The sequence below is a fragment of the Lethenteron reissneri genome, chromosome 21 (genome assembly GCF_015708825.2).
Source record: "Lethenteron reissneri isolate LAM-NWPU_2019-01 chromosome 21, ASM1570882v1, whole genome shotgun sequence".
Lineage (NCBI taxonomy): Eukaryota > Metazoa > Chordata > Hyperoartia > Petromyzontiformes > Petromyzontidae > Lethenteron > Lethenteron reissneri.
The window spans coordinates 4,847,368-4,863,088 of NC_083799.1; the positions used below are offsets into that span (position 1 = coordinate 4,847,368).

General features: G+C 42.3%; 1 protein-coding gene across 3 annotated transcripts in view; it reads right to left on the reverse strand.

Moving 5' to 3' along the window:
• Positions 1-1,267: 1,267 nt before the first annotated feature.
• Positions 1,268-15,721, reverse strand: part of LOC133345094 (collagen alpha-1(XVIII) chain-like) — a 54,186-nt gene continuing 39,732 nt past the window's right edge. For all 3 annotated transcript variants that reach the window (XM_061555570.1, XM_061555569.1, XM_061555571.1), the window contains 22 exons: positions 15,654-15,689; positions 15,114-15,200; positions 14,935-14,988; positions 14,557-14,592; positions 13,142-13,204; positions 12,642-12,731; positions 11,766-11,801; positions 11,585-11,638; positions 11,322-11,375; positions 11,113-11,202; positions 10,911-10,947; positions 10,709-10,798; positions 10,489-10,538; positions 10,256-10,393; positions 9,725-9,863; positions 9,526-9,596; positions 8,220-8,348; positions 7,698-7,739; positions 7,131-7,493; positions 6,148-6,345; positions 5,165-5,280; positions 1,268-4,934 (listed from right to left, as the gene is read on the reverse strand). In XM_061555570.1, coding sequence (XP_061411554.1) covers positions 4,715-4,934; positions 5,165-5,280; positions 6,148-6,345; positions 7,131-7,493; positions 7,698-7,739; positions 8,220-8,348; positions 9,526-9,596; positions 9,725-9,863; positions 10,256-10,393; positions 10,489-10,538; positions 10,709-10,798; positions 10,911-10,947; positions 11,113-11,202; positions 11,322-11,375; positions 11,585-11,638; positions 11,766-11,801; positions 12,642-12,731; positions 13,142-13,204; positions 14,557-14,592; positions 14,935-14,988; positions 15,114-15,200; positions 15,654-15,689 — 2,193 coding nt within the window. In that variant the 3' untranslated portion in view covers positions 1,268-4,714. The remainder of the gene's footprint in view (positions 4,935-5,164; positions 5,281-6,147; positions 6,346-7,130; positions 7,494-7,697; positions 7,740-8,219; positions 8,349-9,525; positions 9,597-9,724; positions 9,864-10,255; positions 10,394-10,488; positions 10,539-10,708; positions 10,799-10,910; positions 10,948-11,112; positions 11,203-11,321; positions 11,376-11,584; positions 11,639-11,765; positions 11,802-12,641; positions 12,732-13,141; positions 13,205-14,556; positions 14,593-14,934; positions 14,989-15,113; positions 15,201-15,653; positions 15,690-15,721) is intronic.

Genomic DNA, 15,721 nt, shown 5'->3' on the forward strand with positions numbered 1-15,721 from the left:
ACACAGCATATATATTTTTCGTTCAAGATTAAATGGCAAGTACAATTCTTCTTCTCAATCAATTTACACTGCTCCTGGGGCAATTTATGACAACCCCTGAGATTGAATTCAAGAAGCAAACGAAGAGGAGGGCGTATGTGCAGATATCCGGCGGCTCTAATAGCACAATGCACGGGTTTGGGCACCAAGACAGCGTGTCCGTGCACATCTGCCACGGATCAAAGGCCGCCACGCCCATGCACGTCAATGCTCGTTACCTCGCATCAATACGGGGCTTGCGCAGTGGGGGGGGGGGGGAGACAGCTCGACTGCTGCCTCCTTTTATCTCGAATGCTCTGTGTTAAGGCAGCCCTCTCCAGGCCCCCAGTTTAGGAGTTTGAACTTGCATCAATGCTGCTAACCATTCACTAGATGCTCATGCATTTCTCGGATTCACAGCTTCTGGGTGGCATGACTTTGAGACCCCCCCCCCACCTCCTACGCATTCCACAAGTAGTGACTAATCCCATATCTGCATTTGCCATAAATATGCTAAATTCCTCTGTTGATATGCAAATTCCTTTGTCAAGGCGCCCTTCCTCCTCTAACCCAGCTTAAATATACGCTGCCTAGCTTGGTGGTGTTTATTCAGACGCTGTCTTTCCGACAGACATGCTCTTCACCTGAGGATGGCTGCTTGCGTTGTGGCCGAAACGTCGTGAGAATTGTATTTTATTATGTTCTATTTTTATTATTTTATTATTTCCCTTCTATGTGACTTTACCGAAACAACCAAGAAGAATGCATATATTATCAGAGTATGTTTTTTTTGTATTCTGACCACAAGTATTGTGGTTAATGCGGACATGATTCCTTGTAAAAGGTGTTTTTTTGTTGCCAGAAAAAAGGGGAAACCCCTTTTCTCATATTTTGGTATTGACAAAGGAGGTCCCCTGATGTAGATGCTCACCGAGCTCTCATTACTTTGATAGTGCATTGTCGTTGAGCTGTACGCCTTTTGGCATCCTCTGGTCTAACACCGTTTGAGACGAGGCTCAAAAGAAAGCTGTCTCTGGTGTGGACCAATCAGTTTCAAAGACAATGCATATATTATCAGTGGTTTTTTTTGCATTCTGACCACAAGTATTGTGGTTAATGCAGACATGATTCCTTGTAAAAGGTGTTTTTTTGTTTAAAAAGAAAAAGGGGACAAAAACTATTCTCAACAGGTAAGTCATTTATCATAATTTCAAATGCTAAACCCAAAAAATGTATGTTCTGTGCTTCATATTTTCCAATTCCTTTATTTAGTTCCAGTGTATACATTAATATGGGTCCTTTACAGTGACATAAAGCTTCAAGAATACAAAATATATCTTCAAAAGATACGTTTTTTAAAGAGTCTGTTATTAAATTAATATGCATTGCATGCAAGCTATGATGTTAAAACATGACACCAATTTCTTTTTAAAAAATCACAAACCATTCCTCTTGCTATTAAGAGATCTCACAATGGCAATTTTAAGCACAAGCAGTAATGATGGTTCACATGAAATGTTACTTTTAATCTCTACAGAAGTAACATCAGCATCAGTGGATTATTAAGGCCACTTAAATGTTACAAAATAAAGTAAACTACATGGTATTGCAATTTTTCATATAAAAACAAGTTAGTGGCTCATGAAATATTCCAGTTATACCGACCGATAAGTGTTGGATACAATGTTTGGTCACTGTTTTTCAGATTAATTTGGCTTTGCTGATCACTTTTGACGGATTATTTTTAATGGGTAAATATATTAATTTGCCACCTTACAGTAAGAGTATTTGGATACAATGCACCGGGCAATATATAGTAGGTTACTGTCAACTTTTGGTTTTACAGTCAGCCAGGGGTAATATTTTTCACACCAGCTTGCAGATTCTCGTAGTTGCAGATAATTATATAGTAAATCCATGCCAATCCGTGCTACAGGCATGTGGATTTCTGTTTGAAAATTGCACCACACTCTTTGTCACTTAGAATTATGACAAATGCACAACATAGCAGAGCATTGCAGTATGCTTCTACCAGTCAAAATGAGTACAATGTATATTCAGAGCGTAGCTTGAGCAGATGACACAATTATTTTTCTTGCAATTTTAAGCTTTTATGAGACTTGTACACTGTTTCACCAGCCTGTATACAGCTATGGAATTAGCTGTCATTTAAGGGACAGTTAAGATTGAATGCCACATGTTCTTATCAACATTACCAAATTATATATTTCGAGGAATTTATAGCGGAATCGTTTTTCTCCCGAAATTATCAACTTTTTCTGCTGTCATTCAGTTGCAATTTGCACGTTATTTTTTGCAATAAAAGATGGTCAACATAAAATAGACAATGTATGTCTCAACTGCTTTATTCAAAACCAGATGGGCATGTGTCCTTTATGATGGTACAGCCCGAATCTATTCCATAGCCACATTGACCTCTACAGACACAAGCTCCAAACTGAATATATTTACTATGGCTTGGAAATTCAGAACCCTGGGTACGTGCACATGTCTGGGATGTACAGCGTGTTTTTCAGCACAGTCTTACATATCATTGCACCTGCTGGGTGCTGCATCTGAAACTTCAATCGGCTACTGAAAAAGCTCTGAACAGGTGGAGCGATACGTTGGATACGTTGGACATCGAGCTGAACAACACGCTGCACAACAAGAAAACACACGAAAGAGCTGTACAGCACAATCGCGAAAACCTACCCAGTGGCGAAAAGTAGTCGTTAAAAAATCTGTATTTTAGCAATTTATTTTATGTACCACCGCTGATTTGTGTTCAGTATAATTTGTCAAACAGGCATGCTGCAACAACGTTTTGGGCAGGATCAGAAAAAACTGCCAAAAATCCCGAGCAGAACCCTCCAGAAAATGTCATTAGACTCATGAGTTTTCCTGGGATAAAACACGTTAGTACAAATGTAAAGTTTAATCCTACGTCAGTCTTTAGTCACCTAACTCACACTTGACCGGTAAGGGTAACTCCACAGCACTCACCTGATATTTTTTAATCTGCATTGAATTGTTTAATTTGTGCCCCAATATATATTTATAGACAAGGCAGTGCATGGTACCCTTGCTTAGATTCATTAAACGTATAGTCTCTTGCCTTGCTGTTGGCGCAAATTCGTGTGAGCCTGTGGGGATATTTAAGATAAAACTACCATTTTAGTGGGGCATAAATACAATAAACTGATGTACATTTACAAAAATATATATTCCTCACCGAAATCGTGTGTAATTTCTTTAAAATCAGACAAAATTTTCCAAATTATTTACGTAATTTAATTAGCAAAAACTAGTTGTACTCGTAATTTGTTGTACTTTACAAGATTTAAATATCACAAAGATGTTCAAGTATTCAGAGCCTGGCTCTGTGGGACCGACACACACATTTTAATTCTCATCAATTGCTGACCGAGGCATCACTGTTTAAGCCTAACAAAACAAAGTTTCCAATTCAGCCATTTCCCAACTGATGAATACTTGGATATTAAATTCAGTGTTTCCAATACATGTTGCATTGCATTCATTGTGGTTTCTCTGATCCACTACCCTCCCTCTAGCACAGTCACCCTCCCCACAAAGAGTTCAGATTCTGTGGGAATCTGCAATACCACAATGCCAATAAAAATTGGAATTCATTTTGAAAATAACATTGTAAGAAATAACGTGGAATTTCGGCTGGGTTATTTTTCTCTTCCCAGTGATGAGCAAACCGGATTGTCGGCTTTCTCTGCATTGCCAGTACATCAATGGTAGTTAGTTGTTTTTATTGGGTAAGGATTAGCAGATAAGATAAGCTCAGCTGAATCTTAAGCAGGGCTTTCTTAATGATTGCAATAAACAATCGTTATAATATGTTACAAGACTTTGGAGCCCACGCACTAATTATAACACAGTAATAATAATTATAATATATTTCAGCATCGCTTAGCAGAGTTATATGTTTTATCCTTGTCCACACACAAAAAAACGTGCCTTAGAAATTATTAAATTGCCCAATGAACATTCCATGATGATAAAGTGCATTAATAATGTATCTGCTAATCATTCTGTAAATTTTGTAGATTATTGATCTTTTGCACTTGAATATTTTTACTCTTTAACCAACTTGTGAATTAAATCACTTATTGCTCCATTATATGCAGTGTTGAGTCACGTAAAAGTATTTAATTGTAGCATTAATGATAACAATATATGATTATACATTATATTACTGCATTATTATTATCAGTCGTAAAAGTAGTAGTATTAGTAGTAGCAATAGCAGTGTCCATAAACGTATTGGCATGTAAAGCACCCATTTGTCGTTTGTGCTATATCCTATCTACTGTGCTGTTTCATACATGTAATGGACACTTCTTCGGGCGAGTTTGATTCTCTGTGAAAGCAGAGAGAGCGAAAGTCGACTCAAACTCTCCTCGTCAGTGAACGTCACTTGCTCACACCGACGCCACATTCTCACAGCCACGGTGCAGGGAAGGGACGCGGGAGGAGGGGATGCAGTGCGAGCGGCTCGACGTGCCCTCCGCAGGATGACGGCCACCGATAACAAAACGTAACCATTGCGGTGATCTCCGAGCAGTATCCACGTAAATACACGCGTGGGGGGGAAGTAGAAGAGGAAAACGGCAGGGGAGGGAAAAAACGCAGGGAGGGAATGCGGAGCTGTGGCTGTGCAGCCCTAGCGCCTGCGAATCTGCTCGTGTGCGCCACTGTTCTCGATGCACAGCACTGCCAGGACGGAGCTGCAGCCGAGGGGCTGCTGCTGCAGGAGGCGACGCGAGGCGAGTGGGGAGGCCTGCCCTGTTACGGCGTTGTCGCCCACACGCCACATCTCGCAGTACTGCGTGACAAGCCGGCGGCCGTGTGCGTCCGAGCCGTGCCATACGTGCTTCTGGGACCTGGGAATACCATGCGCCACACACACACACACACACGCGCACGCATCCACGTGCGTACGCGTGCAACATGATTGTTAAGCTGCCCTCTCCAGCAGCAAGCCATGGGATCACTTCAGTGCACAACAATCAACATGGACATGAATTGAATGTCACCGAGGTTATGCAAAAAAAATATGTAATCTTTGTAACCTATTCAGAGAGTATGAAAAAAAAAACAGCGACAACCTTACCATGCTGGATCCGTGAGGATATCTCGGCCGTCAAAGGAATAAATGGGAACATTATAGTTCAACTGCCCCTCCGAGCCCGAGAATATTTCATTCCAGTTCCTGTATAGAACTTCTCCCTAAAAATCACAACAACAAAAACACAGGAATGAAGTACAACGCCTCCTACTCCTTGCACTGGGTGACTGATAACGATTAACACGTGATTGTGCACAGCAGATAATTTGTGGGCCGATTAACAGCAGTTCTTCGTATGCCAAGGTGAAACCACAGCAACATGAAATCCATGTATAGCGAGGTTATTAAGCCATTCATTATCCCTTTGAAAGCTTGGTGGATATCGTGATACTTTCCACAAATCGGCAGTGCAGGGAGTGCTATATTATGTAATCCGTGTTCATTTGAAGCATTCGTGACTGCAGAAATCCATACTCTTTTGTTCTTTCAGTAAAATAAATATTTATTTTATTTTTCTACCTACGTGACTCTACCGAAAGAACCAAAGAGCATGTAATCCATGGTCTGGCTTTGGTGACAGCAGCAACATTGCAAACATTGCAAATTATTCTTCATTCTTAATTTTATTCTTTATTTTATCAACAGCAGGTGCTATCATCAATTCACCACAAAGTGGGATTAAATTGAACTCAAAACTGATTGTGTGGTCGCTAATTATGTCACAATAAATGTCGTTTCTGTTCATATGATGTTCAATTATAGGGCAGTGTTTGTTATGACAATGGCAGCAAAGCATATTAAGCTTAGCTCTCGAATGTGTTTGCAGGTTGGACCAGAAAGAACATCAGACCTATAGGGCACAACTGGAAAAACCCCACGTAGAAGCATTTCAAACCTGTTCTTGTGCTACACTACACATTGAGTATACATAATTTCTTCTCACAGAAAGTCCAAAACTGCTAGGTTGGAGCTGATTCGGAAGACCGGTGAGATGATGAAATGTCCGTGGCAGGAGTGTAGGCACTCACGCGGAGGTTGATGATGGGCATGGAGTCTCGGTCGGCGCGGCGCACGATGGAGACCAGGTCCTGCACCTTGGAGGAAAGGAAGGCACGGAAGGTACCGTGCAGGCCGATGGCGCGTGCCTGCTGGAAGCACTGGAAGTCGACGCCGCGGATCCCGTGCATGGCTCCGGGCTGCGGCTCATTCAGTGCTATCAGGTGCAGCTGTGCGCACACATCACGGCGATCGTTGAAGCGAGATTTATTGTATGCATGCACTTTGGTGACATGGCACAGCCCAGCTTGCGTATACAATTTTCACAGTTAATTTCACACTATTGTACATGTGACCTGAAAATATTTCGGCACCCGGCACACCACATCGAGTTTACCTGTTGCTATGGCTGTGGCTACTATTCACCTAGCTACTCCAGTCTACCAGTGATAAATCAATCCCTGCAATCAAGCGAAGGGAACAAGGACAGAACGAAAATAACCTTCACACAGTCTATTGGTTAAGTGTATTTGTTCCGGAAATGAAAACTATTGTCATCAAATTGAGGACATCCATGCAGCTTACCCCAAGGCTTATACTTTCACCATCAGACTTGGACGTGTATGTATGTTGAACTTCTTTCGTACCGTACATAGCCAACCATGCTAATCGGAGGTGCGGGGGAAGAACAAACTAAAGACCAAAAGCAGTTCAAAAGAAATGAGCTGTCAATCTAGATTTAAAAGTGCATAGCTTCAGTGGCTTCCTAATATCGGAAAGAAGAGGCATTCCAGACGGCCAGAGAAGCGCATCTGAAAGTGCATGACACAGTGACTGGTTTTGTTCTTCAACCGGGTTTTCAACTTTATTTGTCCTGCACTTCCGATTACCATAGTTGACGACGTACGGTGCGATTTAAGTTCAACATGCATACATACATACATTTGATGGCTAGCAGATACATTTATGTGCTGCCATACCCAACGACAAGAGGTAACGGGAAAACAGAACCCACCCCGGATTGGCCACTGCCGGGAAGTACTCGTGGCGGGCTGTTTTCGTGGTAGCTGATCTCGTGCGACCGGTGTCCCGAGCTGCTCGCCGCAGAGCCGTGCCGGTCGTCACGCCAGTCTCCGTGCCCCCCACCCCCGTGCGAGGGCTGTTGCACCCCCCCATGTGATGCGTGCTGCCCTCCGCTCCCGTGTGACGCACGTTCCACGTGGGAGGTGTGGTGCACATGCGAGCCGCGGTCGCCGTGTGGCTGGGGCAGATGGTTGTCTCCCCGGTTGCCACTCTCCCTCTGGTTGTTTGTGGGGATGCGATCCACTACGGGGAACCGTGGCAGAGGATTGACCACATTCACCACCCGTGAAGACACCTACGTGACAAACGGGCACCACAGAATGCCCCGTTACTCCGACGGAGGCGCGATTCAGATTTCAGTGTGCATCCCCGCTGCTGCTATGAAAGTAGTTTTTAACTGAATCATAAATATTTACACGTAATCAAACGAATATTTGACAAGAATTGGCATTACAATGAGAAGAAATAAAGAGTTTGAAATACCATATACAGTACTCACAGATTCATTATCTTCTCTGGGAATTGGAATGACTTCTCCCAGCTAAGGAAAGGAAACAAGATAAAGTTGATCATTTGAATACCGCTACTCCACATACACAATACACACTGCACACACTACAACATGGCCGCTCCACACACACACAACACTAAAAAACAGATCCTCCGTATAACCTTCAACAGACTGTTGGGGCAAGTGCTGTTAGCGAGCACCTATGATGGCCTGAACGGTACACGAGGGGGTGGATGGTCTGCACCATGCCCGATTTCCTTTTTCTCGCTAGTTGCGATGATTTTACACACTGCACCAGGTCCTCATTTAAGGCTAAGTCTAAATAGGGGTGGCCCAGGACCAGTTAAGATGATCATCACTGGTGTTGGCCGTGAGCAGGAATTGCTGGGTTCATAGTGCAACACGCTAACCGCTACAACACCGCTCCCCACACAACACCACGATTTCACACACACACGCGTACAACACCAGAGCTCTACACACTCAACGCTACTGCACTAAAGCACTTACACTGATCTGCCTCCAGCCATCTCGCACACGCATGTACACCTCGCTGCGCTCCATCACGTACACCAAGGAGCCCTCGACGGAGGAGGAAGCCACGCGGCCCAGCATTGCGATGCTCTGCACCGAACTCACCTGGCACGCACAACGGAAGTGTGGTCAGCAATCTACATCGGCATACCTGTCAACCCCGTATCAGTGCCTACCTTATTACAGACGAATTCAGACCTATTCGTCACCCCGTGCCCTTATAAACCTCAACGTGATCCTACAATGTCCCATCACAAGGGAGAAACACCAAGAAATATATAATTATATATATTTTGCCCGTATTTAAATAGCTGTACACCGTATGGACTTGAAAACTCAATTTCCTTGTACAAGAATACAGATAAACCATATGAGTTGACAGGTATACATCGGTCTAGTTGAAGATAGCTCTTATTCAGAGCCCCATTAAAATGCATAGTGTGTTCTGCCCTCTTGGGCAATATTTGTGTACACTTGATGAACTTTATACTAATAATTTTGGCTTTAAAATTTAAATCATCATTAGCCAAGATCAACCCGCTGCTGGATGAAGGCCTCCCCATATTGTCACCATCCCGCATGGGCCTGCGATGGCAAAACTTATCCCACTCTTGCACATTAATTAATCCCATTGCTCCATCTCTGCTGTGGCCATGATATCAGCTTTGTTTTTTCCTTTGTCTGTTCTTCCATCATCAGTCTCTTCCATTGGCTATCAGCCACTTCTCGCAACGTGTCCTGCCCAAGCCCAATTACTTTTCTCAAAAGTCAATGTGATATCTCTGACTCGCATATGTTCTACAACCAATGGTTCCATTATTTCCGGTCTCTCAGCGTGATCCCAAGCTTCCACCTTTCTATTTTCTTTGTCAATGTCCATGTTTCTGATACAAATGTTATAGCAGGTCATATACACCTATGCAAAGGTTCTTATTTAGGTAAATTAGTATGTTGGTTTTAAAATAGAAACTTCACCAGTTTTATCCTAGTCTGACATCAATAACTTCCCTAGGTATACATACTCTGATGTGTTTAACGGTTGATCCTCTCTGTCAGGTATTTTTGTTCATTGTATGTAAACTGTACATACGTAAGCAATTTTTCTCATACTTATTGAACTTCACTTCAGCTTTCTTTGACCCGTTTTTCAATACTTTTTAAATTATTTACTTTGCAAGAATCACAGTTCATTTTAGCTTGGTAATATAGCTGAAAATAAAATGTACGAATCTGTTATTCATTAGAATACGCGTAATAAAAGATTTTAGTTGAAATATCGTACCCCACTGGCTGGCCCAGGAGGCCCAGGGGCGCCAGGTGGCCCTGGGTACCCGGCTGCTCCCAACACACGATCTGCGCACAAAACCACCACACGTTCATTTGCACACGGTTTTGCAAAGCCAAACAACACTTGCACAAAGGATCAACCCCATCCTTGCTGGAAGACCCAGCTACTGGAAGAATAATACGGCTGCACTAACCACCGCCGGCAGCGTAGTCTGATGATCCGGGCAATCCGGGGGGTCCGGGGGGCCCAGGAGGTCCAGGATGGCCGTAACCAGTAGGGCCAGCAGGCCCCACAGGCCCAGGCAATCCCATGGGCCCGGGAATGGAGTCACCCTTAATGCACCAAACACACACGCACGCATCTTTGCATGAACTTTTGTCATATTTTATGCTTTTAATACACATACGTAACTGTATAAACATTGTAAGGGTAAAAGTGCTGCCCTGCAATTTATTGCTCATTTTTATGCCACTGCTGGTCCAAAGACCACCACTAGATGCAGCTCAAGAAAACTCCTCTAGATGGCATTTGGCTGACTGTTCCAGAATGGCCAGATGTATTAGTGCATACATATGTACAGTGCAATATACAAAAGTAACTGATTCAAACACATTCACAATTCACCGAGAGGTAGAGACTATATTGCCTCACTCGTTTACATGGCTGGACCTTTAATTTAGTAAACATAGAGGATATAAATGCATGGGTTCTGACTGTGACGTACAGGTGGCCCGGGCCTGCCAGGATCTCCGTCTCTTCCAGGTGGCCCGGCAGAACCTGGGCCTCCTCCTGACCAGTGACCATACCCTCCACCTCCGGGCTCCCCTTTCTGACCCTGGAGACCAACATCTCCCCTATCTCCCTGCGCAAGACACAAGGCAAAGTGCAGTGATGAAGACAACAATAAAACAATAACAGTACTGCAACGTTAAGATTAAGCACCCAGACGATCATTACCTTGGCTATGTTGCCTCCAAACTCGTTCAGGAAGTTGGAGTAATGGGGTCCTAGACAAAGACAACAACAAATGACAATCATGGCACAGAAAGGGGTCACAGCAAGATAATTGCTGTATCAGGTCATCTGTGATAAAGAGCGGTTGAGCTCATCAGATTCCTCCAGAATAAATAAATATTTTGATTCTGTGAGGCAGCGGTGGTGTGTGAGTGCGCAAGACCTGGGGGCCCGGGCTGTCCTGCCGTCCCCCTCTCTCCTTTAGTTCCCGGTGTCCCAGGAAGCCCGGGGAAGCCTCGCTCCCCTTTCACAACTGCGATGATGAAAAGTGTTTGTGAAGTTTTAGACGGAATGTATCAGGTATAGCCGTTTACTGAGATAAGGCATTTACTGCTTTAACATGGAGGAAATTGGATGCGACTTACTTAAATCTCTTCGAGAAAACTCGCCGTACGTTTCAACCTGAGGACAAATCAGGAGGCAGAGCTTTTTATTTCAAACTAATTACACCTTTCACAGCACTGAAAAAAACACGTGTGTATTCTCTACAGTTAGAAACAAGTTAAGTGACAAGTAGTTTAACAAATACATACACCACACAAAACGAGACATCAAAAAAGTGAGAACCTGGTTGGACGAGAATCCATGACCACTGGGCAATCCTGGGGGGCCGGGGGGGCCAGGAGGACCAGGAGGCCCAGCTGCGCCAGAGGATGACTGCAACGCAACACAATTCGGATTCACCTCTGCTGCATTGTCTTTCCCTATGTAACATGTGCTGTGTTGTACAAACCGAGCTGAAAATTACATTTGAAACAAGGTAGTGCGATGCTTACACCAAATCCAAATCCTCCTGGCTCTCCCTTGGGCCCATTGACACCAGGCCGACCCTGAAATTCACAGAGAATGACAAAAACACCACATCACAAACATTGCATTGTTCTTACGTTGAATTTATTGATGAATGCCTTCACTCTAATACTCAGTCATAATTATTGATAATGAATGGATTAAACCCATTGACCAATAGGTGTTATATTACTTTCGTATCGACAATTTGCTCATTTATTGGAAGGTAAGCTGACTATTCATTTCCTACCGGACGACCAGGCAGTCCTATTTCCCCTTTTGTCCCTTTTGGCCCTTCTGGTCCCTAAAGAGGAAAACAACATAAAATTACATGTTGACATGTGTTATATACAGTAATCACAGTATAAAGCATTGCATGAGAAAGTAGTGTAAATACAATTTAATTCTTGATAATAAAGTCTGAAAGGTACCATCAATCCTGACGACCCAGGTAATCCGATATCACCCTGTAAAAGAGAAAGAAAACTCTTTATGAACCTCTGAAAATAAACACTTAAAAAGTATTGTACATTATTATTGTTGTATTCTACTTATAAACTTTGCCAGATACCTTAAATTGTTGAGATAACTTGTATGTAATATTCTCTTTAACTTATATTTATCTTGAGGCCCACTTTGAAGATTTATTTATTTCAGTAATTCTATTATTTCCTGCAATTCATTTCAATTGGTTGTCATAATTAAATCATAATACATTTTGAGATGATCAATATTTATGTATTTTTATGTATGTTTATGCCGTGATTTATCCTATGCAATTTCTACAAGATATCTTCCCATGTCACTGCGAGTAACTTTGGTGAACACATACTTATTTGACCTGAGTCCCTTTTTCAAGTTTTTTTGTTACTTTCGGAGAACAAGGATCAGAGAACAAATGCAACTTAGGCACATCGTATTGACTGCTAAGGAACGTAAGTGGCCTCAGGCATGACACATCACGAGAAGGGATGATGGCCCATTGTTGAGACTGATGATAAAGCAGCAGTCAAAGAAGCGACCACGCGAAGAGAAAGACCACAGCGGATATATAACGATGAGATCCAGTCGTGTACAGAAGCCAGATTACTTGATGCATCTTTAGATTGTAAGGAATGGTTACAACTTGGGGATGCCTTCATTAGCAGTGGATACATTATAATTGACGATGTACTACCTTTTTTTTTTACCACAGACTCCCTTCCATGTTCCTTAAATGTTGTATTAACATTCGGTCTGGAAATAATTGCAAGCTATTTTTACATGCATTAAGTAACCATGACATACATACATACAAACACACATACCTTCTGTCCTTTGATTCCAGGTGGTCCTGTAATATCACCCCTGAATCCATCGTCGAGAGCAAAGTAACCTCCAGATTCCCCTTTCTCTCCCTAAAGAAAAAAACAATGTCATCAGTGTGAAAGCAAAACGATAAAAAAAAACATACACAATGAATACATAATCACAAGAATACCTGGAGAATTGCCCGATGATGCTGGATGCAATTACCAGCGAAACGTCGTACTCAAATTGTAAATGTTGTGGCTTCAACACACCGGTGGGCTAAAGCAGTGAACTATTTGTCTTTGTCAACGTGACACATTTTTACTGATTGGCCGTGTCGGGTGGTGGAGGGTTACGACACATTTATAAATAACGCGATCTAAACCCAAAAACGTTGATTATGGACCTATTTTCTATTCACTCAAACATTAGCTGCTCAATATGTGACATAAAAGGGATAGTTATCTGAAAATGAATAGGACATGAGCTGAGCTAAAAGGAGCAACGCTGTTCTCACCTTGATACCTGGCAGTCCGGAATGCCCAGTGTTTCCAAGTTCCCCCTTGGGACCGCGAGGCCCCTGCCATGTAACACGCACGTGCATTGTTAAACACAGGTCCCATCAATCTTGATTTGAAGCTTTCGTGACTGCAGGAGTTACTCTTTGGTTCTTTCGGTTAAGTCCCGTAGAAAAAAAATTTGATTACGATGTTTCGATTGCAACACAAGCAACCGTCATCAGGTGAGAACTGTATGTAAATGCAAGCTCAGAGAGAGACACATACACAGAGAGAGAGAGAGACACACACAGACATGGAGAGACACATACACAGAGAGAGAGAGAGACAAACAGAGAAAGACACACACAGAGGAGAAACACATAGATTGAACCACCTCTACGGGGAGGATTTCCACACAACTCATACTTAACTTCAAATTTAGCATTTTTGTAAGAACGTAATCAACTGGGTAAAGTGTTAACTGTTGTGTTAACCGACTCTCTGTGTTGCATTGCATTACATTTCTAAGTTTGCTAGGTTTGATTTCTCAAACTTCAAATTTCTCTCCCCCTGGCGCAGATCAAGTTCCCCCCTTGGCTCTGCATGCCCCCTGCTGCAGATCCCACCCTCCCCTTGTCTCTCATTGACATGCTAATTTATCTGCCCCAACCCCCACCTCTCTCTCCCCCATGCCGCTGACTTCTCCTGTTACTGCAGCCCCTTCTCCCCACCCCCGCTCCCTCCCCCTCTGGGATCTATATAATACCTCGTCACAGAGGCGTTGTTTCTCTGTGTGTCTCTGTGTGTCTCTCTCTATATGTGTCTTTCTCTGTGTGTGTTGTCTCTCTGTCTCTCCCTGTGTGTGTGTGTGTGTGTCTCTCTTGTGTTTGTCTCTCTGTGTGTGTCTCTCTCCGAGCTTGCATTTACATACAGTTCTTACCTGATGACGGTTGCTTGTGTTGCAATCGAAACGTCGTAATCTTTTATTTATTTATTTCTACGTGACTTTACCGAAAGAACCGAAGAGACAGGTCTCATGATTGCCTGGTACTGTTGCAGCATGGTCTTAGAGGAATAGGATGAATCAACAATGTGCACAAAATCCTTTATATGTCCGTGTATGGATGAGGCTTTTTTATTTACTGAGAGTAGTCAACTTTTTTAACCAGGAGATGAAAAACAAGCCAGTAAGTCGATTCCCAAATTGCACGTAAAATAAAGCAGCATCAATAAAACAACTAAAACCAAAGCAAATCTAAACACGACAGTGCTGATTGCACGTGAAATTCGGAATAAATAAGTAATAGTTCATAATTAAGTATAATGCTAAAAATTACAATGCTCATTCATAAATAATATAACATATTTAAGTTACGTACCCACTTAGTTTGCATAAACAAAACTTTGCTGTGATGTGTTGCGTTCAGCTTACCGGGAATCCAGCTTGACCGGGCATGCCTTCTGCTCCCTGCATGAGAAATTACAGTGTTAGTATTTATAGATGCATCGGAAAAACGCTCATGCAAACAACATAGACACCAATAGTTTTTCTGCAAATGATATACTCCATAATTAATCAAATATTGAGACGCTGAATAAGATAGCAGATGGTTTTATGCAATGGCAATTCTTAGGATTGAGCAATTGAGAATCTTTGTTAAATTTACAATCAACAAGATTACTAGAATAACAATTAGTTTGTCTATTTTTTTATCTGAATACTTTGACATGAAAAACATTGTCTGCAATTATTGGCTCTATATAAAAGAGCCATCATTCCATTCAAGGCAGTAAGCCTTGAAATTCATACCGGAGGTCCAGGGTTTCCTGGTCGTCCCAGAAGTTGCTCAATATCGTCCAGCCCCTGTAGACACAACATCACGGTGAGTAACTCTCCACAACGCAGGTTCATGGAAAAGGTGAGCATGCAATAACCGAGAGGATTGTTTTTGTGACTCCACTTTAGAGAGGGAAGGGCAGTAGGCTCACATCCAGGATATTTGTCAATGGTGGCCCAGGGGGGCCCGGTGGCCCAGGCAGCCCGGGCATGCCGATGCCATTCTGCCCTGGCTCTCCCTGCAAAAGCAGAAAATGCAGTGATTTGGAGGTGCAGCCCAACATTCGTGTTGACAAACTTAATCTACTGTTCTCTTTTTTTACATGGAATAATGCTGTTATTCTAGATTTGAAGTTTTAGTGACTGGTTTTTTCGGTAAAGTCAAATTTTAAAGATTGTCTTGTTAGATGTTTTATGTTTAATTGCACTTATTTCTTGGTCGATATGAATGCAAGTTCTTTTGAGCTATTCATTATACTTTACTTGAAATATATTTTACTGAAATATGAAGTTCCGTTTAAATGTTAATAATTATTATTGCTAAATGTTATTATATTTAGGGTTTTTGTAATAAATGTTATTACCACGTTTACTATATTTCTTTCTTTGGCCCACATCCTCCTTCACAGAGACAGTTCATAAAAACATTTGATTGAATACATTTGGAATTAACATTTATAATCTGTACATACCTCATGTCCCGTTTCCCCCTTTTCTCCTTTGATGCCCTAAAACACACCAAAATACAATTAAGAAAAAA